Below are 27462 nucleotides of genomic sequence, written 5' to 3'. Positions count from 1 at the left end.
GCTGAGGAATGCCGAATGGCTGAGAAACACCTAAAGAAATGTTCAACATCTTTAGTCATAAGGGAAATGCAAATCAAAACAACCCTGAGATTTCACCTCACACCAGTGAGAATGGCTAAGATCAAAAACTCAGGTGACAGCAGATGCTGGCGAGGATGTGGAGAAAGAGGAACACTCCTCCATTGTTGGTGGGATTGCAGACTGGTAAAACCATTCTGGAAATCAGTCTGGAGGTTCCTCAGAAAATTGGACATTGAACTGCCTGAGGATCCAGCTATACCTCTCTTGGGCATATACCCAAAAGATGCCTCAACATATAAAAGAGACACGTGCTCCACTATGTTCATCGCAGCCTTATTTATAATAGCCAGAAAATGGAAAGAACCCAGATGCCCTTCAACAGAGGAATGGATACAGAAAATGTGGTACATCTACACAATGGAATATTACTCAGCTATCAAAAACAACGAGTTTATGAAATTCGTAGGCAAAGGGTTGGAACTGGAAAATATCATCCTGAGTGAGCTAACCCAATCACAGACAGACATACATGGTATGCACTCATTGATAAGTGGCTATTAGCCCAAATGCTTGAATTACCCTAGATCCCTAGAACAAACGAAACTCAAGACGGATGATCAAAATGTGAATGCTTCACTCCTTCTTTAAATGAGGAAAAAGAATACCCTTGGCAGGGAAGGGAGAGGCAAAGATTAAAACAGAGACTGAAGGAACAGCCATTCAGAGCCTGCCCCACATGTGGCCCATACATATACAGCCACCCAATTAGACAAGATGGATGAAGCAAAGAAGTGCAGACCGACAGGAGCCGGATGTAGATCGCTCCTGAGAGACACAGCCAGAATACAGCAAATATAGAGGCGAATGCCAGCAGCAAACCACTGAACTGAGAATAGGTCCCCTATTGAAGGAATCAGAGAAAGAACTGGAAGAGCTTGAAGGGGCTCGAGACCCCAAAAGTACAACAATGCCAAGCAACCAGAGCTTCCAGGGACTAAGCCACTACCTAAAGACTATACATGGACTGACCCTGGACTCTGACCTCATAGGTAGCAATGAATATCCTAGTAAGAGCACCAGTGGAAGGGGAAACCCTGGGTCCTGCTAAGACTGAACCCCCAGTGAACTAGTCTATGGGGGGAGGGCGGCAATGGGGGGAGGATGGGGAGGGGAACACCGATAAGAAAGGGGAGGGGGGAGGGGGATGTTTGCCCGGAAACCGGGAAAGGGAATAACACTCGAAATGTATATAAGAAATACTCAAGTTAATAAAAAAAAAAAGGAATATTTAAAAGGGTTAACAATCATCTCAACAAAATTATACTATGGGTCTATTATTGGCATACTCAAAGTCACATGCAAAATTTTTATTATAAATATCCTTAAAAACAGACATCATGTTTTAGAGTAATTTTGGGTTCATGGAGGAAAACTTAGCAGAGATCATAGAGGATCCATAATCTGCCCTACTTCATGACTTTTATTGATTTTAACACATTAATACTTAAAAGTTCTAGTTTGCATTAGGGCCCAGTCTTGGTGTTATATAAACCCTATGGTCACATGTTCACTACTACGTCATCATAGATTCAGTCCCTCTTTGTGACACCCGCATTCACTCCTCTCTCCCTCCAACACTGGCCACTACTCATCTTTTCGCTGTCTCTATGTTTATACCTTTTGCAGAATGTTCTATCCATTGGAAACACATTGTGGCCTTTTCAGCTAGGGTTATTTGTTAGTGCATGTGTCTTTAAGACCCCTTACATGTTTTCTCAGTTCTTCTTTATCACTGACTTGTATGCCATTGTTCGGATGGACCACCATTCTTACCAAAGGACTTTTTGCTTGTCTCCGGATTTGGGCAACTATAACTCTTGGTTAAGATCTGAGTTCGTTTTTTTTTTTATATGTATATAATCTTTCATTTTCTTGCAGTCAATACCAAGAGCTATTACTGCTGTTAGGAGTATTGTTTAATTTGGTGAGAAGGCCAGACCTACTCCATAGTAGCAGGGCCGTTGGCATCCCCAGGACTGGAGAACTCCTCTTATCCCTCACCTTCGGTGCTTCTGGTGGTTTCTCTGTGCTAGGTTTGTACAATTCTTATAGATCTGATGGCCTTCTCTCACTGTTGCTATAATTTGATTTTCTCTGAGGATGTGTGCTATGAACCATCTGCCTTAGTCAGAGTTTCTATTCCTGCACAAAACATTATGACCAAGAAGCGAGTTGGGGAGGAAAGGGTTTATTCAGCAAGCCGAGAAACCTTCTTATCTTCCCCTTCCAACTTACAACACAGCAGCCGCAAAGAACACAGTGATTTACTCAACAATGTTTAGAATAAAAGTGACTAAATGAGAAATAAAATTTAAAAAAAAATGGAATGGTTAATTCCAAACGTCTGTGACTGAAGCAGATGCCACGGCTCTGATGAAAATGTATTATTACTAGGGCAACTTCATCTATTTGTCAGGTCTCAACTTAACCTCTAACACTTCCACATTGCTGTTCATCACCCAAGGAAGTCAGGACGGGAACTCAAGCAGGTCAGGAAGCAGGAGGAGCTGATTCAGTAGCCCTTGAGAGATGCTTGCTTCCCCTGGCTTGCTCAGCTTGCTTTTTTTTTTTTTTTTTTTGAGCTGGGGACTGAACCCAGGGCCTTGCACTTGCTAGGCAAGCACTCTACCACTGAGCTAAATCCCCAACCCCTCAGCTTGCTTTCTTATAGAACCCAAGACTACCAGCCCAAGGAGGGCACCACCCACAATGGGCCCTCCCGCCTTGATCACTAATTCAGAAAATGCCTTACAGATGGATCTCATGGAGACATTTCCTCAAGGGAGGCTCCTTTCTCTGTGATAACTCCAGCTTGTGTCAAGTTGACACCCAAAACCAGCCAGTACAACATCTTAAGATTCCTTTTTTTTTTCTTTAACGGGTATTTCTTTTCTGATGAAGACCCCCCATCTCTGTGCGTGCGTGCGTGGGTGCGTGCGTGGGTGCGTGCGTGGGTGCGTGCGTGGGTGCGTGCGTGGGTGCGTGCGTGGGTGCGTGCGTGGGTGCGTGCGTGGGTGCGTGCGTGGGTGCGTGCGAGTGCACACACCTATTTCAGTTGGATAGTTAATTCCCTGCCTCCTTTCCAGGACACATTTGGACCTGGGATGTGCCAGTCAAGTCTACCACTGAGTAAAATGCCCTGGACCGTTGTTTTTCTTGTTGTTGAATTTTAAGAATTCTCTCTGGATTTGGGAAAATCGGCCTCTATCATATCTATCTCTTAAAAGCATTTCTTCCTTTCTATGGATTGTCATTTGGTGTGTCATATTTTTTGAGTGAAGTAATATATCATTCTTTAGGGTCTACACACTGGGCAATTTGCATTTTTGAATTATTGTATCCTTGCATGTTAGAGATTAAGTTGAGACCTGACAAATAGATGAAGTTGCCCTAGTAATAATACATTTTCATCAGAGCTGTGACATCTGCTTCAGTCACAGACGTTTGGAATTAACCATTCCATTTTTTTTTATATTTCTCATTTAGTCACTTTTATTCTAAACATTGTTGAGTACATCACTGTGTTCTTTGCGGCTGCTGTGTTGTAAGTTGGGAGGGGAAGATAAGAAGGTTTCTCGGCTTACTGTGTATCTTATTTTTGCATTAATAATCATGTCAACTTGCCTACTGCTCTGTGATAGTTGAATGGTCAGAGGCCAAGTAGCAATTGTTTTATGAATATGCATCTAGTTTTCACTAGAACCCATGAAAAAGTTAATCACAGATATTAGTATTTTAGCTATCAGTTTCATTAGTTATTACTGTAAGTAAATGACTGATTTATTAAATCCTGGGAACTTTGAACCAAGAAAAGCCCTTACCTCCTCCAGACGTATGTGACAAATCTTGTTGATACTGATTAGTCTCCACTGTCTCTCTTCTGTCCAGTTGCACATCCCCTAGCATCCTGGACTGATTGAGGCTGACCTGGAAATGTAAGAGGAAGAGGCTGGCTCCAGAGTGATTCATGAATGTCTCCTTCGTGTGAATCATTACTTTATGATAAAGACTATCGGCATGCTTGTAGGGGTGGCTCTGGTTTCTGTGTCATCATCTTTGGGGACTGAACTATGATTAGACCATGACAAAATTTTTTGTTGTAAAACTGGCTAAGAGTTGGGATTGGCTCTCTACAGTAGTTTGGGCAAGGTGCAAAAGACAAGCTATACTGGAGTTAAGAGTGGGAAAGAAGGGTACACTGGGTTCAAAAATGACAAGCAGGTACAGCATAAAAATTAGTCTTGTAATAGGTGCTGTTGAGTAATGGAGAGACTGGCATTTTCAGTGATCTATGAAAAGACAAGACACTCGCCTCAGATATAAAACAAAGCTGTCACATGCTATACGCCTTTTGGTGAAGGTGGCATTTCTGGCTTAGGAAGATACAGATTTTCCTGAAGGAATCAACTTATATGAAATACAAAACCAACTATGTTCTAACTCATAAAACACTATTGAGAATCAGACCGATTTCAAAACCATAGATTTTAAAGTAGAAATGGCCACCTGTGTGGCTTCCTATGGCCTTGGCCCCAACCCCTCTCTCCCAGCCACCTACTTGGGTTTGCTTTGGAAGAGAGAAGCCACCTACCTGTAAGGTGTGATTTTCCTCACACTGGTGAGAGGACTGACTGCATGTAAGTTTTGGTCAGTGAGGAGACAGTGATCCAAGGTGGAATGTTTTCTGCCTGTGATGCTCATGTCCCACTTCCTGCTCACCTGCTCTCACTCTGCACCCATAATCATCGAGGGCTCACTCTCTTTGCTGGGAGAAGGGGCATAGGAAGGTACTGCACAGACTACCCAGGACGTTTTCAGAGCTGGCTGCTGAGTGATGAGAAGCTCATTCAAAGGACTCTCAGAACACGTGTCAGTGTTGCAGAAGCAATTTTGTCTGTGTGTTGCAGCTAAGAATGTGGATTCTGGGGTCAGCTGTCGAGGTATATGTGTCCTGGCTCTGACACCTCTGGGTTGTGTCCAACTGGGCAATATCACTCACCTGGCTTTCAGTACTGGAAGATAGGCTGAAGATTTGCTGACAAATTTCATGAAAAGCAGTCAGCCTAGGGCCTAGCAAATATTAAGTATTCAATAATTACTAAATTTGTGTGTGTGTGTTGTATGTGTGTGTCTGTGTGTGTGTGTGTGTGTGTGTGTGTGTGTGTGTGTACTGTATTATGTGTTGATGTGGATGTACACATACATGTGTGCAGGTACATGTCGAGGGCAACACTGGGTGTCTTCTTCAATCCCTCTTAACTTTTACTTTTTGAGACAGGGCCTTTCAAAGAACTTGGGGTTCGTCACTTGGGTTAGGCTGACTGGCTGATGAGTTTCAGAAATCTGCCTCTCTCTAATCCCACTTCCAGCACTGGGGTGATGAGTGCATGCCATTGTGCCTAACCCTTTCATTTTCTCTGGAGATTCAAACTCAGATCCTATGCCTGCATGGCAGGTACTTTATGCACTGAGCCATCTCCCCAGGACCCAAACACTGAATACTATTTATCACAGACTTTCAATAACATCATTGCTGCAACAATAATATAAAATCATCATTTCGATTTGTAAATTATTATGTATAGTTTCTATCCCCACTCACCAATAGTCCCAGGAAGCAATACTTACTTTGACATCCATAATGCCACACAGTCAGTTCAGTTCAGGACAGGAACCACGTTCATTATGTACTGGATTTAGAGCTCACTTTAGCCAGTAGCCTAGAGAAAATTAATAAACAAAACATATACAACAAGAGGAAAAGTCTGGTGCTCTGATTCACAAGTTGTAGGAAATGATCTAATGAGATTCCCTGTCATTGGAGGTATGAGATATTAACGCTTCTCTAGCATAGAGAAAGACTCAATAGAGGCCTGGCAAGAAGTAAAAAAAAATAATGCAGACAAACAGATCATTTAGTCTCATAGAGCTACTAAATATTTGGCATAATTTAATGCATTGTTTTAACCTGAGTCTGAGCTCTTGGACCACTTAGACACAGTGGACTGTGGGATTCTGCCAACACCAGAAATCAGGCATCTTTCAAAGATTTATTTTGAGCTGCTTCAGTGATGCTTAAAATGGCACCCTCTGCAGAATTCGGCATTTCACAGTCAGATCTTAAGTTGGGGCTTTCTCTGTCCTAGCTCAGGTTCGTAGAGACATTTCGGGAACAGGACTGCAGTTTGGGAAACAAGGCAGTCTGTGTCAAACAGTAGTGTGCCTATTGCATACCCTTGACGGTAAAGAGAGAGCTGGTCCTATAATTTTTGTGGTAATTATACTTTTTACTCTCAGGTTACTACTGAATTCATTCAGTCAACAAATGTTTAATGAATTTCTTGTATATACCAATTATTGTACTAGCCTCAAGAAGCTAATGATATACATCCAAAACCTTTGAAGAAGCCATTGACTATGGAGTTGGGCAGAGACACTAATAATTATATTACAAAAGATGCTGTAATTGAAGCCTACATGAACATGAGGGTTAGAACCACTTTGTAAAACCTTTCATATCCTTATAAACAGCTTTTATGACTATACACACATTCAAAGTATATTACGTATTAAGTTATATTAATATTAATGTATTATGTAGTCACAGTTGAGTTTTTTGCTTAGAGAGCACAGAGAATATGTGATATTTATAGAAGCCAATCTGTCTGAGAAGGGCATGAAATGTTAGTGACATGTGCTTCTTCCCTGTAAACATATTAAAGAGTCCATTGGTGAAAAAGGGTGTTCATGGAAACATTTAATTTATAATCATCTTAATTCGTGTATGTATACAAAGAAAGCCAGTGAGTGTTTGAGCTAGACTCCATACTTCCTCTCTTAGTCTGTACTGTGTTCTTTTCTTTTTACTTTTTAATCTTTATTAAATTGTTTTATTTAATTACATTCCAAAAATTGCCCCCCCTTCCCAGTTCTCCCTCCCCTAGTCCTCTGCCACATACCCCCACCTCTGAGAGCATGCTCCCCCACCTGCCCTCTCACCCCCACCAGCATCTCTCTTTCCTGGGGCATCAAGTCCCACTGAGGCCATACGAGGCAGTCGTCTGCTACACATGTGCCTGGGACCATGAACCAGCCCATGTATGCTCCTTGGTTTTTGGCTTAGTCTCTGGGAGCTCTGAGGGGTCCGGGTTAGTTGACACAGTTCTTCCTATGGGGTTGCAATCCCCTTCAGCTCCTTCAGTCCTTCCATTTAATTCTTCCATATTGGTCCCTGACCTCAGTCTAATGGTTGACTGTATTAGATTTGTCTCAGCAGTTGCTGGTAGAGCCTCTCAGAGGACAGCCATGCCAGGCTCTGTCTGCATGCACAATATGGCCTTAAGCATATGGTACACGCTGGGGAGGATGAGAAGAAAGAGGAGTAAACATTCCTCCATTGTTGGTGGGATTGCAAATTGGTACAACCACTCTGAAAATCAATCTGGCGGTTCCTCAGAAAATTGGAATAGTTCTACCTGAAGACTCAGCTATACCATTCCTGGGCATATACTCAAAAGATGCTCCAACATATCACAAGGACACCTGCTCCGTTATGTTCACAGCAGCCTTATTTATAATAGTCAGAAGTTGGAAACAACCCAGATGTCCTCCAACTGAAGAATGAATACAGAAAATGTGGTTCATTTACAACGGAATACTACTCGGCTATTAAAAATGAGGACATCATGAATTTTGGAGGCAAATGGATGGGACTAGAAAATATCATCCCGAGGTAACTCAGACCCAAGTGGATATTAGTCAACAACTTCAGTGCCCACGATACAACTCACAGACCATAGGAAGCTGAACAAGGAGGAAGGCCCAAGTGTGGATGCCTGAAACCCACTTAGAAGGGGAACAAAATAATGATGGGAGGCAGAGGGAGGGAGGAACCTGAGTGTGAGGGGGAATGGGAGGTGGGGAAAAGGAGGGACAGAATCAGGTATCCGGAGAGGCAGAAGGGATGCCCAGAGGGCCAGGGGAATGAACTGAAATATGCAGCAGTGGGGTTAGGGGACGGGGGAACTGCTAGGAAATCCCAGAGACCTGGGATGTGACAGGCTACCAGGACTCAAGGGGGATGACGTTAGCCGAAATGCCCAAGAGTGGGGAGATGGAACCTAAAGAGACCATCTCCAATAGATAGACATGGCCCCCAACTGAGGCAGGGGGCCACCCACCCACCTTCAAAATTTTTAACCCAGAATTGTTCCAATGTAAAGGAAATGCAGGGACAAAAATGGAGCAGAGACGGAAAGAAAGGCCACCCAATAATCGGTCCAACTTTGAGATCTATCCTATGCGTGCACACTAAATCCTGTACTGTGTTTTTTAAAGATTAGAAACCAATGGCTTTAAGAAACCAATGGCCTTATTCCCCTACAAGTGGGGGATGTTAACTATAGTTATTATAAAAACATGGTGTAATTTTAAAGGCCACTTAAAACACAAACTGAATTTTTACCATCGGTTATAAAGTATTCACTATTAGTTACAAAGTTCGTATTAAGTAGCTAGTAACTTTATAGCTAGTAGTAAATATTTAATAGTAAGCCTTTGTATATTTGAGACCACAGATATGATGCTTGAGAGTGTACTAAATTTTAATATGCCTTTTAAATGTGCATTGGTGGTTTTAAAAGATGATCAAGTGTCCAATATATCAGGATACAAGAGTCTGTGCCTAATTAAGGAAAGTTTTGATAGAGGAAAAGTTGGAGCTAATTTAGACCAAATAAAGTCAAAACACATGGGCAATTATTAATTTCTGTAAGAGTAACCAAGTGGCTACCCACAAAGAAGGATGACAGAGCTGCCCTGCTAAGCAAGTTTGGATTTGTCACTCCTGGTTTAGACCGATACTATGGAAATGCTCGTAAGGCATCCTGGGATATTATACAAGTCACCTAAGGTCAATATAGGTAGTCCTCAGTTGTTGTTGGACTGTGTTCCAAAATTTCGTTGCTTATTCATTCTCCTGGCCTTCTGTCTGAAGTCATGTCACATGCACCTTAAAACTCTGCTTCCCCCCCAACCCCAACATGTAGGGGTCAGTGGGCACAGCAAAGAGAAAGAAAAAGTTAGGTTTGAGACTTAGGCTCCAAACAGATTCCACAATGCTTTTCTAGGAGAAGCCTATCAGCCCCATGCTGAAGGGCTAGCCCTGTAGCTGACACCCAGCTTGTAACAGGAACCTGTTCAGCTCCAAGCCATTGCTTGCAACTAACTCCAGCAGTTTGGAGCAGAGCCACCTGATTTTAAGATTGGCATCAAGGTAAAGTGAGGAGGTGGGAGACGAACCCACCTTGAACCTCCCACTCAGGGCCAAGACAGTGCCTTATTTGTCTTTAAATAGAAGAGTTTTGCAAAACAACAAAACAAAACAAACAAACAAACAAAAAAAACCTAGGAGTTTTTGTATTTAAATGGCTGCTGTGAATCGCCCAGTAGTAAAATAATTAATGCACAGCTCATCCCATGAGAAAACAGAGAGCTTGGACAGCACCCAGGAACTAAAAGAAAAACAGGTGGTGCATGTGAGAAATGCTTCAATACCAGAAATAAAATGGACGCCCTCTGAACTGTGATTAAAGCTAGAAAACATAAGTTCCATTCAGACCTCTACTGCTATCTCAACCCTGCCTGGTTATTGCCAAAACATTGAATGGTCTCTATAACTTGCAAGCATCCTTTATCAGATGGTCTTTTATTGAAACATTTTACTGTTGCTTCTTAACTAGCTGGGCACTCCATGGCACTGCTGTTGATGTCATCTATGACGTCATGAAGTGGAGACCATCCACATTGCAGCCCACAGACTGTGCAGTACCCAGGATCTCCTTGATAGTTCCAGAAAGTTCTCTGGCCAAAGACTGGTGTCTCATCTGCCCGGCAATGTTGGCAATCTCATCGAAAGTGACGTTTCCATTGTGTTGAATGCTTTTCTGCTTCTTCCTGTCTCTTGGTGGCTCCTTGAGGGCTTTGATGGTGAGGGCAGAGGCAGAAGGTACCACCTCAGTCTGGGACTGTCTGTTCTGGGTGGTCAATTTCACTAAAATCCTCAGAACTTTCCAGTCACTGGTAGCCTTGGCAATCTCAGCACCAACTCTTTTGGAAGACAAACCCAGAGGACTCACCTTAGGGGTCAAGGCAGATGTGGTGCCAACCTTGCCCCCAGTGCACCTCAAGTGCACAGCTTTGATCTCATTGGGGCTGAACTTGGGTAGCATTGTGCACCTCTTTGGTCTATGATATAATCCTAGGAATTAAGTATATTCAGCCACTGAGACTCAAAATTATTGATTTTTACAGAAGTGTTTGGCTGCAAGTAACAGAAAACATAGTTAATAGTAATTTATAAATAAATGAATTCTTTTGTTTTCTTCTGTGCATAATCAGAAGTCTGGAAGCAGAGATAGTTTTCATTTTTGTCAGGTTGAAAATGTCATGATGTCATTCATATAGTTTTTCAATTTTTGTCACCCCCTTATGTTCCTTATGTCTGTCATAAAACTTTTATGCCAGCTTTTATTTTCATATTATTTGATTAAAATATTCATATTGGTTATGTATTGCTGTTTTTGGTGTCTCTAAATGCCCTGCCTGAGGCACTTCCTCTTATCCTTTTCAGGCGGCTGGAGCAGTGCTTGTTAAATACGTGTGTATGATGGCCATTTTCCAAAACAGTCCTCAGAATGGCATTTCAGTGCCCTGAAGCTTCATGAGGAGGAAAGATACACGTGTAAAACAAAACCGGAACATTTTGTGCTTTCCACCATTGGAACTGAGAGTAGAAGGGACCAGCTATCTACTCTCAGTTCTCAGAGCTAAGGGACCATAGCTGTTCCTTAGCTTGAGAGCTAGGACTTAGAAACTTCAAAAAAGAGATCTGAGCATGAAAGACTTTATGAACCATGGTGGTGTGAAGAGCTTCATCGACTGTGGAGTCTCCATTGAGAAGTGCATCTGGGGACAGAATGAAAGAGAACACCAGAGGAGCAGCCATTGGATGTCAGCCATGGACCAGACCAGCCTTCCCACCTCACCACCTCTGAACTGAGACAGGAAGGCTAAGCGTTTCAGAGAGATGAATAGCAGAGATCACTCTAGGTCTTTTCTGAGCATGGGCCAAAGTAGGGCTAGCCTTCTCTAGATCTCCAGAGCTTCACATTTGGGGTACAGTCAGGACAGGTTCTAGAAGAGTGTGTCTAGGGTTCAGGGGTCAGAGGAAGGAGGGACTCATAGCATTTGTGAGAGAAGAAAAGTAATAGGTGTACAGGGAGAGAGGCGAGCGATAACAAACTAAAATGGTAAGTCTCAGGGGTGGGTAATTTGTACCAGGACTAGTAAAACTGGCGTTTCCAGGCTCCCATGGTTAGGTGTGGCCATACAGATGGCTCTCAGGGAGTCAGAGAGAGCAGAGTTGTTCATTCCAGTTGTTTTTGCCTGCGGTATATAGACGAGCTTAACAAGGGGCAGGTAGGAAAACTATGATGTAAGAATTAGTCACTAATATTTACAAATGATCTCTGAAAAGTGTTTGTGTTAAAATTATTCACATTGAAATCATAGGATTGCAACTCAGCTTAGGAACTAAAACCTTCATTTTAGAAATGAAAACTGCCAGCCCGACGTAAAAAGGAGAGTGCCTTCCTTTAAATTTCCTATTCTCGGGGAAACTAAGAGTTTGTTAAGCTCCACCCTGTTCCTCCTTGTCGTACTTGAGTCATCCTAATTATTAGTTTTTATGTAGAGCGACTTGCCCTGCAGTGGCACAATACGGGAGTTCTCTTGACATTACTCTTAAATGAGAAACAGAAACTGAGTGCTAAGAGTCAGAGACCGACAATTCAGTAACGCAGTTGTGCCGCACAGCCCACAAAGAGTACCACAGACATTAAAGATGTGTGACATCCACATCTGTGTGCTAAGCAAGCTCTGGGAGACTAGAACTCTTTGTGACTTCTTCAGGTCTGTCTGAAAAATCTCATTATTCCTTAGAAAGTCTATATACCTTCTAAGTCAGTGGTTCTCAAGACCCCTGGTAACGTTGACCCTCTAATACAGTTCCTCATGAGGAGGGGACCCCCAGCCATAAAATTTTCATTGCTACATCATAATTGTGATTTTACTACAGTCATGAATTTTGACACAAATCTCTTATATGCAGGATGTCTATGTGAGCTGTGAAAGGGTCATTCAACCCCTGTGCTTAAACCCCAATGATTTTAAGACATCGCCAAACTTGCAGGAGTGTTTTAACTGGCATAAACAGATAACATGTCTCCATTGGACTTAAGTAGGTGACAGAAATCCTAGTGACTTGATTAATTATGTGAAGACCCCAGCAGAATTATTGTATTGCACCATCAGTTTTCCTAAAGCCTGGTGACTCCTTGTGGAAATACTGGGGATATTCCTTGAATTGGATCTTGGCTGGTAGCCAGTTCTCTTCATTCCTATGAAGGGAGGTGTTCTGATTTACTGTCCATGCAAAGTGGCTCCTTATGCACACAAAAGAGTTTGTGCATCACGTTCAGGATAATACAGGCATTTGAATAGCTGACATTTCTACAGAAAGCACACAAACGCATACGTGTGTGTGCAGAGAGAGAGAGAGAGAGAGAGAGAGAGAGAGAGAGAGAGAGAGGGAGAGGGAGAGGGAGATGGAGACGGAGACGGAGGGAGGGGGTGGAGGGAGGGAGGGAATTTTAGCAGTGCAGTTGGCCTTCTGGACTATGAGCTCTGTATCTGTGGATCCAACCAAATTGCCAATTAAAATACTACTGCATTTGGAAGAAAAGGAAGTGCTCTCTGCTGGATGTGTATGGACTTCTGTCTTGTTATCATCCCCATATAATACATATAATAACTGTTTACATAGCAGTTATACTGTACTAGATATCTCTTTTCATCTAGAGATGAGCCAAGGTACACAGAAAGATGTATGTAGGGTATGTGTAAACACTGTGTTTAATATAAGCACTGGGACGCTTGAAAATGTTGGTATCAGTAGTAGGCAGGGGGTGTCCTTAAATCAGTCCCCACCCTTGACACCAGTGAGTAGCAATATATGCTTTCAAGAATACAGGGTTGTGTAAGTGCTATGGTGTTAGAGAAAATGTGGCTGAGATGTGCCATTTGAGAGAAGGAAGGGGACTGCAGTAGACAGGAGAAAGGACAAGAGCTGAGGCAGGGGAACATGAATATGAGCAAAGTGCAGTGATAAATCCATATAAAAATCATAATGAAATCCATTACTTTCTATGCTTAGTTAAAAAGAAACGGCATCACTAAATCTGGGACAAACAGACAGACAGATAAGTGGAATATGGGAAAAGGATACCCAGTATCATGCTCACTAGTCTCCTCAATTCGTGGGAGTCGATTTGAGCTACAATTTATAGGATAGTACGGGCATGAGTAATCTTGGGGCGCCAGATGAGGAGGAGAGGAGACCACGCACATTGGGAGATAGTCTGTGCCTGGTTATCCACTCCAACGGCAGGCTTAAATTCTGTCTAAAGAAATTGCTTACCTCCTTGGCTTATGGTTCAATAACCCATGTAACCTCTCAACCTGTCGGTCACTACCCTTCTGGGGGTTAACATAGTGTTCATATAGACATCCTGCATGTCAGATTTCTGTGTCACAATTCATGACAGGAGCAAAATTACAGTTATGAAGTAGCTATGAGAATTTTATGGTTGAGAGTCACCGCAACATGAGGAACTGTATTAAAGGGTCACAGCACTAGGATTCTTGAGAGCCACTGACTTCAAAGGTGTATGGACTCATTCCTGTGACTGCATCCTTCCTCTCCTGCATCTGCATTTCCCATGCCTGGTGCCTAGTTTCTTCAAGCTCCCACCCTCGTGGCTTATCTAAAGAAAACATTAGCCAACTAATGGCAGCAAACCTGCCTAGGTATCTTGAGAAGCTGAGCTAGCAATGGCGAAGCAGATGAGAGAATGGTTTTCAAACTCTAGCATATCGTGAAATCACTGGAGGGAAACGTTTAACACAGATGGTGGGTCCCGGTCCTCGAGATTGGAGCCAATTGGGATGAACAGGATCATGAATGTTTGATGAGTCCAGGTGACATGTTTCTTGTTAGTTAGCAAAGGACACTCAGTAGGAGTGAGTTAGAGAGAGGGCGACTGGTGACTTGGGAACTCGGGTGTGACCTCTTTCATCATCATCATCCTGTGATAACCTGTCAAGTCATCCAGAGAGAGCAAGAGCTAGGGGCTGGTCACAGAGGCTGGGAAGAAAACAGAGAAAGAGATGGCTAGGTGAGGTGTAGCCTTCTCCCGTGTCTTGTGTGGGAGAGTTGGAGGGATGGTGATTTAATTGTTGTGAAGTTGTAATCACTAGTGCTGTGTAGTACAAGTTCTTCCTGGTAACTTTTTACCCTGTGTGTGTGTGTGTGTGTGTGTGTGTGTGTGTGTGTGTGTGTGTGTGTGTGTGTGCACGTGCGCGCGCGCATGTGCCTAACGACAACATCAGGAGTTTCCTTTGATGTTTCTCCTTTAGTTATTGAGGAAGGATCTCTCAGTTGAACCTAGAGCTTACCTATGTGTATAGGCTAACCAGCCAGTTTGCTTCAGGGACCACCCGTCATGTCCTCTGCACTGGAATTATAGGAATTTCTCTCTACAGCTCACTGCTGGCTTGGCCAGTACTTTACCTGCAACCGTTGCTTTTGTGCCCTTTCTGCTAACGCCATAAAAATGCATTTGCCCCTCATTCTTTGACCACATTGTCCTGGGAATTGTAGTGTACAGATCTTGAGTATATTTAGATTTCTATAGTTGGCTGTTTTCCTACTGCTGTTTAATTTATGACTTTTAAAATTGGAGTGCTTACAAGAAGTTAGCCTAAGAAGTTTCTACAAATGGGGATTTTTGTAAAATGGCCATGTTTCAAAATCATGAATTTCTTTACTGAACACAAACTTGAGAATTCTAACTAGTTCTTACTCGGAGTGCTCAGTCTTCCAGACTCCTTACAGATCACAAGCCTTTCTATATAATATTCCTAGTTCTTGCTGAAGCCTAGCTTGTCTCTTGTAGCTTCAATTCCTCTTTTATTTTTTTTCTTCAGTGTTCCTGTTTAAGGATTACACAAGTTTTAATGTATGTTTTATAGAAATTGAATTTTCTCAGGTTAGTGTTCTGTTCCAAACTGAAAGATTCTTGGACTCCATCTCCTTCTTCGGTTATGAGACCATTCAGTCACCATACTATTTGCTTAATAAGAGTGGAACCCATGTAACGTTTCCAGGTCTAACCACCATCAGCAATGCCTGTGGAACTTTAGCTGCTTGCCTCACGGGGTCTGTGGATCAAGTCCCCAGCTGCCATGATGCTTTCCTACGTAGAACTGGTAGGCTCAATGCAGTGTATTTTGGTAGGTAGAGGCGAGGCTCTTAGCATCTAACGGCTTCATTGGGGCCAAAACCATACCAGTGCTCCTAGGAAAGGGTCTACCTTGTCTGGGAGCTGTGTAGCTGTCTCTGCAGGGCCCTGAAGGCCAACCTGCTCAGGTTGATAATCCAGGCTGTACTCCTGGGTAACAGTGAGTGAGAGTATCTGTCTGTGTAGTTTCTGGGCTGTACGTGGGCCGTCCTTTCAGAACAGTCTGCTCTTCTGCTCCTTGAGGCTGTAAAAGGAAGATGGGGTTCCCAAACTATTTCTTGGAGCCTAAATGAGACATCCTTCTCAGGACGGACTATGTATGTGCTTCTTGTGGCTGAAGGGCTATCTAACTGCTTCTTTGGAGTATTGGTGAGTTAAACCACCAAGGACTGGGTTAGCTGCCCAGAACTGGCTACCTGCTACTTTATAGGACCAAAGGTTGATGGCTGGAGTTGTTCTGGAGTTGTTGCTGGTGCTCCGATGACTCTGGAGAGACTCAAGAGAGATTTCATTGGCCTCTTACTTTCACCATTGGACATATCACTATGACAAAAAGGTCAATAAATATCAGAGCTAAAATGTATCATAGACTAAATGGACCTCATAGATGCTTGCAGAACTTCACCCCAGCTTCAGAACACACACCCTTCCTATCAACATAGAAAAATCTTCTTTTAGGCTGGATCAGATGGTGGGTTGCACATCAGGTCTTTACTCATTCACGAAAAAAAACAAACAAACAAGAACTGTATCATATATATTCTTTGACCACATGGAATAAAACCTGAAAATAAGCAAGAATGACTTTAGAAACTTCAAAAATAAAGGAAAATTAAACAACATGCTCTTGAATGTGCAATGAATCATTGAAGAAATGTAGGGAGATCTTCAAATTGATAGAAACAAATGTGGAAACACAACTTACCCCAGGGGTCCAACATGAGGGCACCAGGAACTGACGCCACAAAGAGCCTGCCTTTAAGGAGGGAGCAGTTTCAAATAAACAACCTAACCCAAGAAACCAGGAAAGAAAAGACCTTAAATCCCAAAGTAGTAGAAGGAAAAAGAATAGCAAAAATTAAGGATGAAATAAATGCTTCTAAATAATGATACAACATAAAATAAAGTTTTTTGAAAGGTAAATTGAGTCAGTACTTTGAGTTTAATCAAGCAAAAAAATTCTAAGTTAAAAAATATGTAAAAACATACATTGTAATTTATATCTTAAAAATATAAGGAACTATTATGAGTAACAGAATGTTAACAAAGTGTAAAACCTAAAAGAAATAAATACAGTTCTAAATTTGTAGAACCTACTAAAATTAAACTTGAACGAGATGAAAGCTGGAACAGAACAATAATGAATAATGAAATAGTCAACCACCACCACCACCATTGTTGTCATTGTCATTGTCGCTGTCGTCGTCATCATCATCATCATCGGCGGCAGCGGCGGCAGTGGCGGCAGCAGCAGCAGCGCTCTGATTCCCCGCCCCCAAATAAAAGCCCAGAACTGAATGGCTTGATTGACAGATTTTTATGAAACATTTAAGAAGAATTAGCACCAACTTTTATTGAAATTCTCCAGAATACCTGAAAGTCAGAAAGTTCTTCAAAACCTTCAGTGAAATCACCATTACTTTAATACCAAAAAAGAAAGAGAGAGAGAGAGAGAAAGAAAGAAAGAAAGAAAGAAAGGAAGGAAGAAAAGATAAAGTCAAAAACACTCACCACCAGAGCAAGCTTCTTAGCCGCACTAGCCGAAATGGCAAGCAGCTTCAGTGGAGAGCAATTCAGAAAGACACCTGATGTCAACCTCGGGCCTTTAAACACAAGAGAGGGCCATGCATGCAACACACACACACACACACACACACACACACACACACACACACACACACACACGCAAAAAATATGAATGAAAAGCAATCAATAGGCTAACTCCTTACCAGTTATACCTCTGCAAAAGGATTATTATATTGTGACTAACGTATAAAGAATCCTAAAACCCAAGTCTAAACAACCCAATCAGTATGTGAGGGAGAGAAATGGACAGAGTTCTCAAAAGATGAAGCCTGAATAACCACAAAATATGTGAAAATGTTTAGCGTGTTTAGCCATCAAGAAAATGGAAATGAAAGCTACATTGAGATTCCATCTTGCCTCAGACAGGATAACAAGCACAGAGAAAACAAATAACAATAAATATTGGTGCAGATGTAGGGGAAATCCCTTATTCACTGCTTGTCAAGATTCATGCTAGTCTAACCCTTGTGGAAATCAGTACAGAAGCTCCTCAAAAAACCGAAACCCACAAATACTACTCTGTGACCCACCAGAACGACTTACAAGGGCAAGTGTCCCGCAGATACCTACACATTCATGTTTGTTTCAGCGCTGTTTATGCTAAGCAACTTACAGAATCAGCCAAGATATCTGTCAGTGGATGAATGGATACAATGTATTTAACCATAAAGAACTAGGAAGTTGTGTTGTTTGCTGGCAACTGGATGCAATTTACAATTATCAAATCCAGTCAAACAAAGCAAACAACAAAAACCCTTCTATGTAATCCAGAAATTCTGCCTAGGAATCAATGGAGGGGATCCCAGCAGGTATCGGATAGAGGAAATGACGCACGGCTTCATAATGGAACATTACACCCACAGAAAAGAATGGGTTCTGGGGTCCTGTTGTTTGTTGTTGGATGAACCCAGAGGACATCGTGCTATGAAAAACAGATTGGGCACAGAGAAAAACCTTGTCTCGAAAAAACAAAAACAAAAGCAAGAAAGAAAGGAAGGAAAGGAAATGAGGGAGAGAGGGAGAGAGGGAGGGGAAGAAAGGAAGGAAGGAAGGAAAGAAGGAAGGAAGGAGGGAGGGAGGGAGGGAGGGAGGGAGGGAGGGAGGGAGGGAGGAAACCAAGGGTAGAAAACAGGTCAGTGTAGAGAATTTGCTTAGCATGTGTAAGGCCATGGACTTAATTCTCAGCATCTCAGAAACTCAACCAACTTAAAATGAGACAAAATTCCACAAAGTACGGGGTTGGTTTCTGCAAAGCCTTCACAATTCTCAGCAAACATAAAGAGCAACACTCTCATCTTCGCTGGCACAGATGGGGCTTGGCTGCGTGTGTTCCAACTTCTTCCCCTCTTCAGATGGGGCCTTCCTTTTCAATTCACAGCTTTCCTATTGGCTGGACGAGGAAGTGACATCATCGCTTCACTTCCTCAGAGAGCACCCAGTATCTGGTATCTCCAAATGCTCTCAAGTGCTGTGCTTTAGCCCGAAGATCTACATAGTCCTGAGCACTTGGTCTCAAAATGTGCCTCCCCAGCTACCTGATCCCAGGGGCCCCTTTCTACTCAAAGAGAAAGGCAGAGTCTTGTGGCATCAAGATTCTCTCCAGGTTAGGAGACTATTTTTCTACTCCTCTGGAGACGGGGATGCGCAATCTCTGTGTTCCTCTGCTCCCAAGTCTCTAAAAGAGTAAGACTGACGTTGGGCAGTTACTGGGAGGAGTGAGTTAACTCAGATAATGCATCCACCAACTCTGGGTTTCCTTTACCCTCTGTCTCCCCTTTCTTTCCAGAGGGGCATGAGTTAAAACTTTTGTTTTAGGTTTTTATTGTTTTTGTTTTACTTTTTTTATTTTTCTTTATTTTGTCCCATTGTGACATGTATTTATTTATATATTCATTCATTCATTCATTCATTCAGTGTGTCTGTGTGTGTGTGAGCGCGCGCGCACACGCGCGCGTGCGTGTGTATACATGTGCGTGTGTGTATTAGTACATGTTCTATGTGTGCACGGGTGCCCATGGAGATCAGAATAAGATATTGGATTCCCTGGAACTGGAACGGGCAGCTGTGAGCTTCCTGGTGTGGGTGCTGGGAACTGACCCTGGGGCCACACCTCTGGTTCTCCACTGTCATTTTTAAAAAGAGCTTTGCTGCTTCCCTGTTCTCTTCTGTGTCTTCTCTAGGTCTTACTGTAACTTGTCCTGACCCTAAAGAGTCCTTTCCACCCAGGAGATTCTTCTCTGTCCCTCCTAGAGAACTTGCCTGTGCACCATAATAATGTCTTTACTGGGATATGTACTGTCCTTAAAAGAAATTATCAAGCCACTAAAATGTCTAAGAATTCCTTATTTGTGTGACTATCACACAGGAATGTTTCTAGAGAAAAGTCTAATTCACAAGGGATTTAAGCAGGACTGTTGCTTTTACTAAGGAAACATATTTTCATTCCGGATGTCAATTGTATTTAAAAGTTATATGCATGTGTCAGTTAAGATATATATATATATATCTTATATATAATTATTTATAATTATATATAATTATTAATATATATATCTTATATATAATTATACATATATATATATAATTTACTTTAACTTATATATTATTTAAGGAAAATATTGCTGATTTACTTCTGCACGAGTCTATCATAAAGATAGCTTGACCACTTGCATCGTGTAGACTTTTGTGGATTCCCATAGAAACATTCAGACTATAGAAATGACAAGATGAACTCAGATGAGACAGTAGTGAGTATTTCAACATTGTTTGCTTGCAAGATTAATAAAAGATGGTTGCTCTCATTTTGCAGTGACATTGTGGCTGAATTTTTAGATGGATCCCTCATCTCCCAGAGAGACGGACCGAGCTATTTCTGTGTGAAAGGAGATGATGTCTGGAGGTAGCCGCGCCGTAAGCCAAGATGTGTGAGTGGGAGGGAGTGGGAGGGAGGGACAAGCAAGACACGAGTAAGAGATAGCTGGGAATGGTTCAGGTTTGGCAATAGAGACATTGGATGCCCCATTCGCCTCTCTTTACCTTTACCCATACATTTAAAGTTTCCACAGTTAAAAATTCAAAGCGAAGTTGTCTGCGTTCGAAACAAAACAATCCATTTGGTCCCTGCCATTCTGTGACTGAACTTATCTGAGGTTTAATCTCCTAAAGTGTCCTGGTGGGGACATCAGGATTCAGGGCGCTTCAGGACACAGGTTACCCCTCCTGATGGGAGGATGGTTTGGGAGGATGCTTCTCACCCCTCTTGACCTCCTAGAATCATTTGCTGTCACAGATTCCTGCCTTCCTTTTCTTCCCTGCCTCGTGGAAAAAGAGACTCCATTAATCTTCCTGACTCCCTGCTTTCTCTAGCCTGGGTAGCTCTGTGTCCGTGGTGGCTATTGGGTGTGTCTCAGTCCTTCCTTGTTGTCTGTGCATCTTCCGTGGCTGGTTTCCGCAGCTCCATGGCTTCAATTATGATCCGGTCATCATATTTTTACTCTGCTCTGACTACACGAGTCCATCCCTACTTTGACTTGTTCGGCTTGCAGGCTGTTAATTTGTTCATTTCCTAATCAGCATTCCAAACCCTGTAAGACTTGTGCTGTGCCTGGTTGAACATATTTGACAGAAACTAAGGTTCCCTGACCTACGCAGCTTGAATCTGGAAACTTGACTGGAATTGTAAGACACATGGACACATGTATGGAAAAGATGGGGTTGGGTGGAATGAGGCCACACTGATGGAGCACCCCAGGCCCCCCACCGCCCATAACCTCACACGTTTGCCTTGTACAGCATGGTGGGAAGGTCTAGCTGGACTCCACAGGTTTCTGTAGATGAGCAGTTTCGGGTTATACACAAGCTGGAGGAAGAAGCGCTTACTGGGTTTCAAACACACAGATGCACAGCAAACACTTGGACTTGGGCCACAGAAAGGAGACTTTGCCACCTTCGGGTCTGGTCCACATAGAGGAAAGGTCTTAGCCAGTTTCCCATGGGCCAGAGGCCTTGGTCCTTGCCATGTGTGTGCTCATATCAAGAATACACATGTACTCAGGTTTCCCTCCACTACCTACAATAAGACATGACTCTTCTCAAACATTTCACAACCATCCAATAACATTTCCTCACTTGATTTCTTAAGCTATGATCGCTTTCCTAAGATCAAGAGCACAAGATTGCCAACTGGGTGTTCGGTTAGTGCTTCAGACTGCGTTAAAAAGAAGACCAACATCACGAATCAGCCACCCTTCCCATGCTGCATTGCCTTTTCTGTTGGTAGCCCCAGTACCTGGGCATTAAGTTGTCATCATTTCCCCATCTTCCTTGCTCTGTCTGTGTACAGATTTTACTGGGCAGCCAACGGCTGGGACTTAAGCAGAGTCAACCTCTTCAGACATTTGATAGTCAAGAGCCTTGACTCTTAAGGGCGCAAGGTATATCTTGGAGCAGTATTAACTTTCATTGTCAATTTCTGTCCTTTCCTTTTGTGATGAATCTTTTCTGTGTGGCTGTGTACATACGATGTACAACCTCTTCATTTTCTATGTGCTGGAATCGGAGGATTTGCCCATTGTGGTGGTTAATCTTCAACTTTATTTTTTAATTAACACTTGGGATAATGCTGAAATGCCTTTGGGTGTATCTATAAGTCTAGCCCAAGGAAGGTTAAGAGAGGAAGACCAGTGATGGATGTGGACAGCACCAGGCTGTGCCCTGGAGGCCCTGGGTAAAATAAAGGGAAATTACTTCCTCTCTTGTTGCTTGCTGCCACAAACTTGACCTGGTCCTCTTTCCAAGCCACGAAGGGCCCAATCCCTTACCCACAAGGCAAACAAAGCCCTCTTCTCTTAAGTTGCTTCTTGTTGGGTTCCAACAACAAGAAAAAGTAATCAATGTATCTAAAACCACACTGTGTTCAAGGGCCAAAAAACAGAGAAGCCTTGCCTCGTGCCCTGGTGTGGAGCCTTTTGCTGACAGACAGTTGTGAGACACTAAAGGAGCTAGCATTTGGCAATTGGCACCTGATACTATTAAAACAGGATTCGGGAGAGGAATGAGTTTGCAGAATGAGAGAAAGTTCAGATTGGCTTCTTCTCTGCCAGCGTTTTCAGACTTGAGCAAGTCAATGTCCACTGTGATTCTGGACTGCACAGTGCATGCTGGCACTTTTTAATGGTATGTGGCCATCATGTTACAGCCCCTCTTCATTCTGAAGACAGGAACATTTAGGTCACAGCACCAGATTATTCTCTTTATCATGTTTGCCAAGCGGAACCTCATCGTTGACATTCCCTGAGTCACTACTCACCCAACAGCTTGCTGTAAAGTGAGCCACACGGCATTTTCAACACTCGCCAAAGCGCTTCCAGAGCTCAGCCCAGCTCATGGTCCAAGGAAGGCTCTCTCCCTCTTGGCCTCTGTGCCCATATCAGAGGAGAGTAGTGTTTTAATTAATAGGAGTTCTTCTTCCTAAGCTCTTGCCAATTCAAGCTTCTGGGACAAGAAGTCACATGGGTGTTATTTAATCCTTAAAGCTACCCTAGAAAACAGGTACAGATGTGAACTCATTTTACAAATAAGAAACAAAGGCTCGATCATCCCTGCAACTTCACGGTCACACACACAACAGTGACAGGCTTGAGGCTGATTCTTACAGCCCACATTTTAGCCTTATATGCCTATATTTTATTGTTTCTTAAAAGTTTTCATGACCTTTGCTTGTTTAGTGTTGGCGTGCACCTCGTGGGCGTCTGCCAGAGCACATGTGTGAGGTCACAGGACAGCTTGCAGGGCTTGGTTCTCCCTGTCCATCATGAGAATCAGAGAGATTGAACTGAAGTCACCAGGATTGGTGACAAGTACCAGCACTAAGACACCTCATCCCCACACCAGCTATACTCCTTAAAATATTTATATATCTTAATCCAATCAAATACATAGAAGACTATGCCAGAAGACAGGCGCATGTCTGTATACCTGATGATCTTCCCAGCTTCACGTCTGGCTCCTAGCGCACAGTGCCTAGTATGTAGGGGATGCTTACAAGCCTTTGTTGGACATCAATTAAAATGCACAACCACGGAGCACCTTATAAGGGAAGGATAGGATCGGAGCGAAGGGCGAACACCGAGATCAAAGGCACCAGTTACACAATGCTATCTCCACCAGGGGCATGTTAGGAAAACGCCTCTCTCTCCCTGGAATGAGTGGAATGGTGGCGAGAGACTCTTGATTAGCCAGGGTCATAATTTCTCTCCCAGTGTGTGTGGCCAGAAAGGCAGTCGTTACGTCTAGACTTTTGTCATCTCCCTTTTTGTTGCTGCTCTATTATTACACATATGAGCCGTGGCAGGTATGCACCAGGCTTGTTACACAATGCCCTGCTTCCTGAAGGAAAATTATCTATGAGTCAGATGTCAGCTTCTCTCCTGCCAAAGCAGCAAAGATTCACCTGCAGATATTCGAGCAGCTGATGTGTCAGCAAATACAGGTGGGAGATCTGTAAGGGAAGAGGCGAAAAGAATACGAACCATCTTATAAGTAACTTGTTCAATTCCGGGGTAGTGGAGGGGAATAAACCATGGGATGCGGTCTTCAAAGGGAAGTCTGGAGGCGTATTTGATGAGTTTCTCACAAGGAATGAAGATAAGGAAAATGTGATATATGTGCTATGGGCGGGACTAATGAAGGAAATACTAATTATCTAAGGGATGTTGTAAATAGCAAAGAAAAGCAAGAATGAAGTGTCCCAGGAGGTAAATACATAGGGAGAAAAATGAGTTTTAGAAAAAGACACTGACGAAAAGGACTACCTTCTTTTCCTGGTCCTAAGGTTAAGCTATTCAAGTGACTCCTTGATTGAACTCGGTGGAGAACAACAATCACTTCCTGCCGATGGAGTCACACAGCCTTCCTGTCTCTTTTCAAAGCTTTGGACTTCTCATAACAGGAGCGGTTCAAAGAGCTGATGGTTTTCTTACCCACAAGTCCTTGAAACAGCCATGCTCACAGGGAGCCTTTTCATTGGTGTTGTCTTTTTTTTTTTTTTTTTTTTTTTTTGGTTCTTTTTTTTTTTTTTTCCCCCGGAGCTGGGGACCGAACCCAGGGCCTTGCGCTTCCTAGGCAAGCGCTCTACCACTGAGCTAAATCCCCAACCCCATTGGTGTTGTCTTTTTAGTGTACCTTGACTCCACTTTCACAAGATTTGACCGTGGGAAATGTCTGCTAAGGCTAAGGAAGCCAAAAAGTTCTCATCTACAGCTCCCAGTCTGGTGTGAGACAAACCAGCTTTAAAACAAATAACAAAACAAAAACAAAAAACAAATGTGTGTTGTTCAAAAACAGACAGGATCTAAATGACTGGGAGAAAATCTATCATAGACATCAATGTATTTTAATTTCAAAACGATGAGATTAACTGTTCCCTGGAACACAGCATTATCATAATCAAACTGCTCAAACTCAAAGAATTACTGGGCTTGGGGAGCTTACGTCAGTGCTAGGCAGCCTTAGGACCTGCAACAGCCAGCTTGGGAAAAACCGTCAGAACTTTGATTCATGGGATAGAAATGGCTGCTCGTTCATCCGGTGCTGCTTTTTTCCTAAGCCAACCAGAAGAAATAGCAAATATCCCTGCTAGAGCATCTTTTCATGTATTTGAGCTATAGAATTAGAACGTTAGATAGCATTAAGTCTTTTGGGCTTCAGTGCTGCCACGCTGGCTAACGATGTAGATTACAGGGTCCCTCCTCCCCAAACTGCAGCTACCAGAGAGCACAAGGTCTGAAAGCCTGAAGGCTGAAAGCTGGGAAGGAGTTCTGAATCACAGCTTTCTCCTTTGCTGTCTAAACTGGTGTGGAGGGAAGGAGCTGAGGAAACCAAGCCACCCTGCTCAGAGGTGTAGTAGAGAGACGAGAGAGCATATCCAAACCTATTTTACATTTTAGTTTTAGCACAGTCACTAATTAAGTGATTCTCCATTATTTACAAATGACATACTCAGGTACTCAGGGTACCAGTGTTGGACGCTGGACAGAAGTGAGTAAGGCAGCTGTGAATTTGCATCTTGGATATCTGTATGACCTTGGCCAGGTTACTCCGTGCCTATAGTCTGTTTTTTGCCACATCTGGAAAAATGTGGAGAGTAGTAAAAACTTCTCACAGCACAACGAAAGATAGTGCCTAGTGCATATTAGATCCCAGTAATTATTATCCTTCCTTAGGACGCATTCTAAAAGGATTAAAGTCTAAGTATACAATGTTTCAATTTCCTGTGCAATTCTCTCTCTGTGTGTGTGTGTGTGTGTGTGTGTGTGTGTGTGTGTGTGTGTGTGTGAAGGCTTAGAGACAGATGCTATGTTTAAAAGATGGAACTTCTACAGAATCTGGCTTGAAGCTACAAAGGATTGTTTTTACTTAGATGGTGCATTCTGGAAGTGACGTAGAGGAGACTGTAGAGACCAATGTCTGTCTACCGGTGTTCCCAGCCATCGCCGATCGTGGAGGTGCGTTCTCTATGAGAGTCCTATATCGTTCTCTGCTTGCTTTGATCTTTCTGGCGCTAATGAATGCGCTCCATTTGATGTATGCTCTTTGAGGAGATGGCTGCGATAGATACAGGTCTATCATTCCAGCCATCTGTCTGTCCACCCAATAAGCAGGCCTGGAATACATACTGCAGAAACCACCTTTCAAGGAAGTCAGATACAATCTGAAGCCACCTCTGGTCTCTAAGCACCGCGTTCTGGTTTCCTCCACTAGTCTGGATAGTACCCTCGTTATTAAATAGGTGAACAGCATATTGTAAAAGTAATTTCACACATCACTTCTCTAGTGCTGGTTGCACTTCCTTGGCTCTAGTCAAGAAATGACTGAGAATGGAAATGAAATGACAAGGCCCAATTCCACAGGGCGGGCCGAGGCCACACCCCTTAGCCCCTCCTTGCTGGGTAAGGTACTGCTCCTTCTCAATGGGTAGATGTGGGCTTTGACTTGATGACTGCGGAATTCCAACCACTAGTATATTCCAATGTCAATTCATTTCAACATTACCTATTGATCGAACGACACCTTACCGATGACAGATAGTCATCTCCACCCTTCTCGAACTTGATGGCTGCATTATTCCTCTTTTGTTTCCCCAGTACTGGAGATCAAACCCAGTGTTTTATGAGCCTAAGGAGGCGTACCTAGTCCAGGTGGCTAAGGCCTCAGCCCGCCCTGTGGAATTGGGCCTTGTGAGAGCCAAAGAAGCAGAACCAGCACTGGCAAAGTGATGAGTGAGATTTTACAATATGCCGTTCACCCGCTCTAACACCCGCCACCATTTACTGTCCATCTTTTTATTTTGAGATGGGTTCTCAGAATAAAGTTGAACAGACTAGCCTTCAACTTTGACCTTAAGCCCGCCCCTGAATAAAATTCTTCTTGATAAATCCTCTCAAGTCAGCTGGAGGAAGGCTTGGGTTTTCCCTCAGCGTGAAATGCCAATGTTTACCAGTTTTCACTGGTGAGAAGGATCGGTCTATGGAGAAGCGTTTATTTTTAATTTGTGAGTGTGTATACATCCCCCAACTGGATCACCTGGAACTGGATTAACAGTAGCCGTGAGACCCCAGACATGGGCGCTGGGAACTGAACTCGGGTCCTCTAGGCGCATGCTCTTAACTCCAGAGCCATCTCTTCAGCTCCTGTCCCCTGCAATTTTAACTGACGCAATAGAAACTACATCTCGGCTTTGTGGACGGCACCGCTTTCTCCTGCAAAGGAGAGACATACATGTAGGGGGCTTTGACTTCAGCAAGTCCTATTTTCAATACTTCTCCCTATTCCCACTTGAGAAAATGTCCAGGGGGAGATGGAAAATACAATGTGGGTCTGGAAGCCTTATTGGAGGCCACGAGAGGGCTCGATGAGCTATCCTCGGCGGCCACTAGAGGGAGACGAGAGCTCAAGACAAGTGGCTGCTGCATCGGGAGGAGCATCCCGGCCCTAGCTCAGCAATCACAGAGAATATATTTGGAATGCTCTCGAAAACAAACAGCCTGAAAAACAGTAAATCAAGAAGCCGGTCACATAAAATATGAAGAACCAATTAAGAGAATTTCAGAAAAACAACAACTAAGGTAGTTTTTTGCCTTTCCCTTGAAACCTATCT

The 27462-nt window shown here is 43.1% G+C and overlaps 1 protein-coding gene across 1 annotated transcript; it reads right to left on the bottom strand.

Moving 5' to 3' along the window:
* Nucleotides 1-9854: 9854 nt before the first annotated feature.
* On the bottom strand, nucleotides 9855-10310 carry Rpl12l1 (ribosomal protein L12 like 1). The gene has a single exon (XM_039082874.1). The coding sequence runs from the start codon at nucleotides 10308-10310 to the stop codon at nucleotides 9855-9857; it is 456 nt and encodes a 151-aa protein (XP_038938802.1).
* Between the last annotated feature and the right edge of the window lie 17152 nt (nucleotides 10311-27462).

The sequence above is a fragment of the Rattus norvegicus genome, chromosome 8 (genome assembly GCF_036323735.1).
Source record: "Rattus norvegicus strain BN/NHsdMcwi chromosome 8, GRCr8, whole genome shotgun sequence".
NCBI classification, from domain to species: domain Eukaryota; kingdom Metazoa; phylum Chordata; class Mammalia; order Rodentia; family Muridae; genus Rattus; species Rattus norvegicus.
Note: the sequence above shows the minus strand (reverse complement) of the source record. Positions and strands in the feature narration are given on the sequence as shown.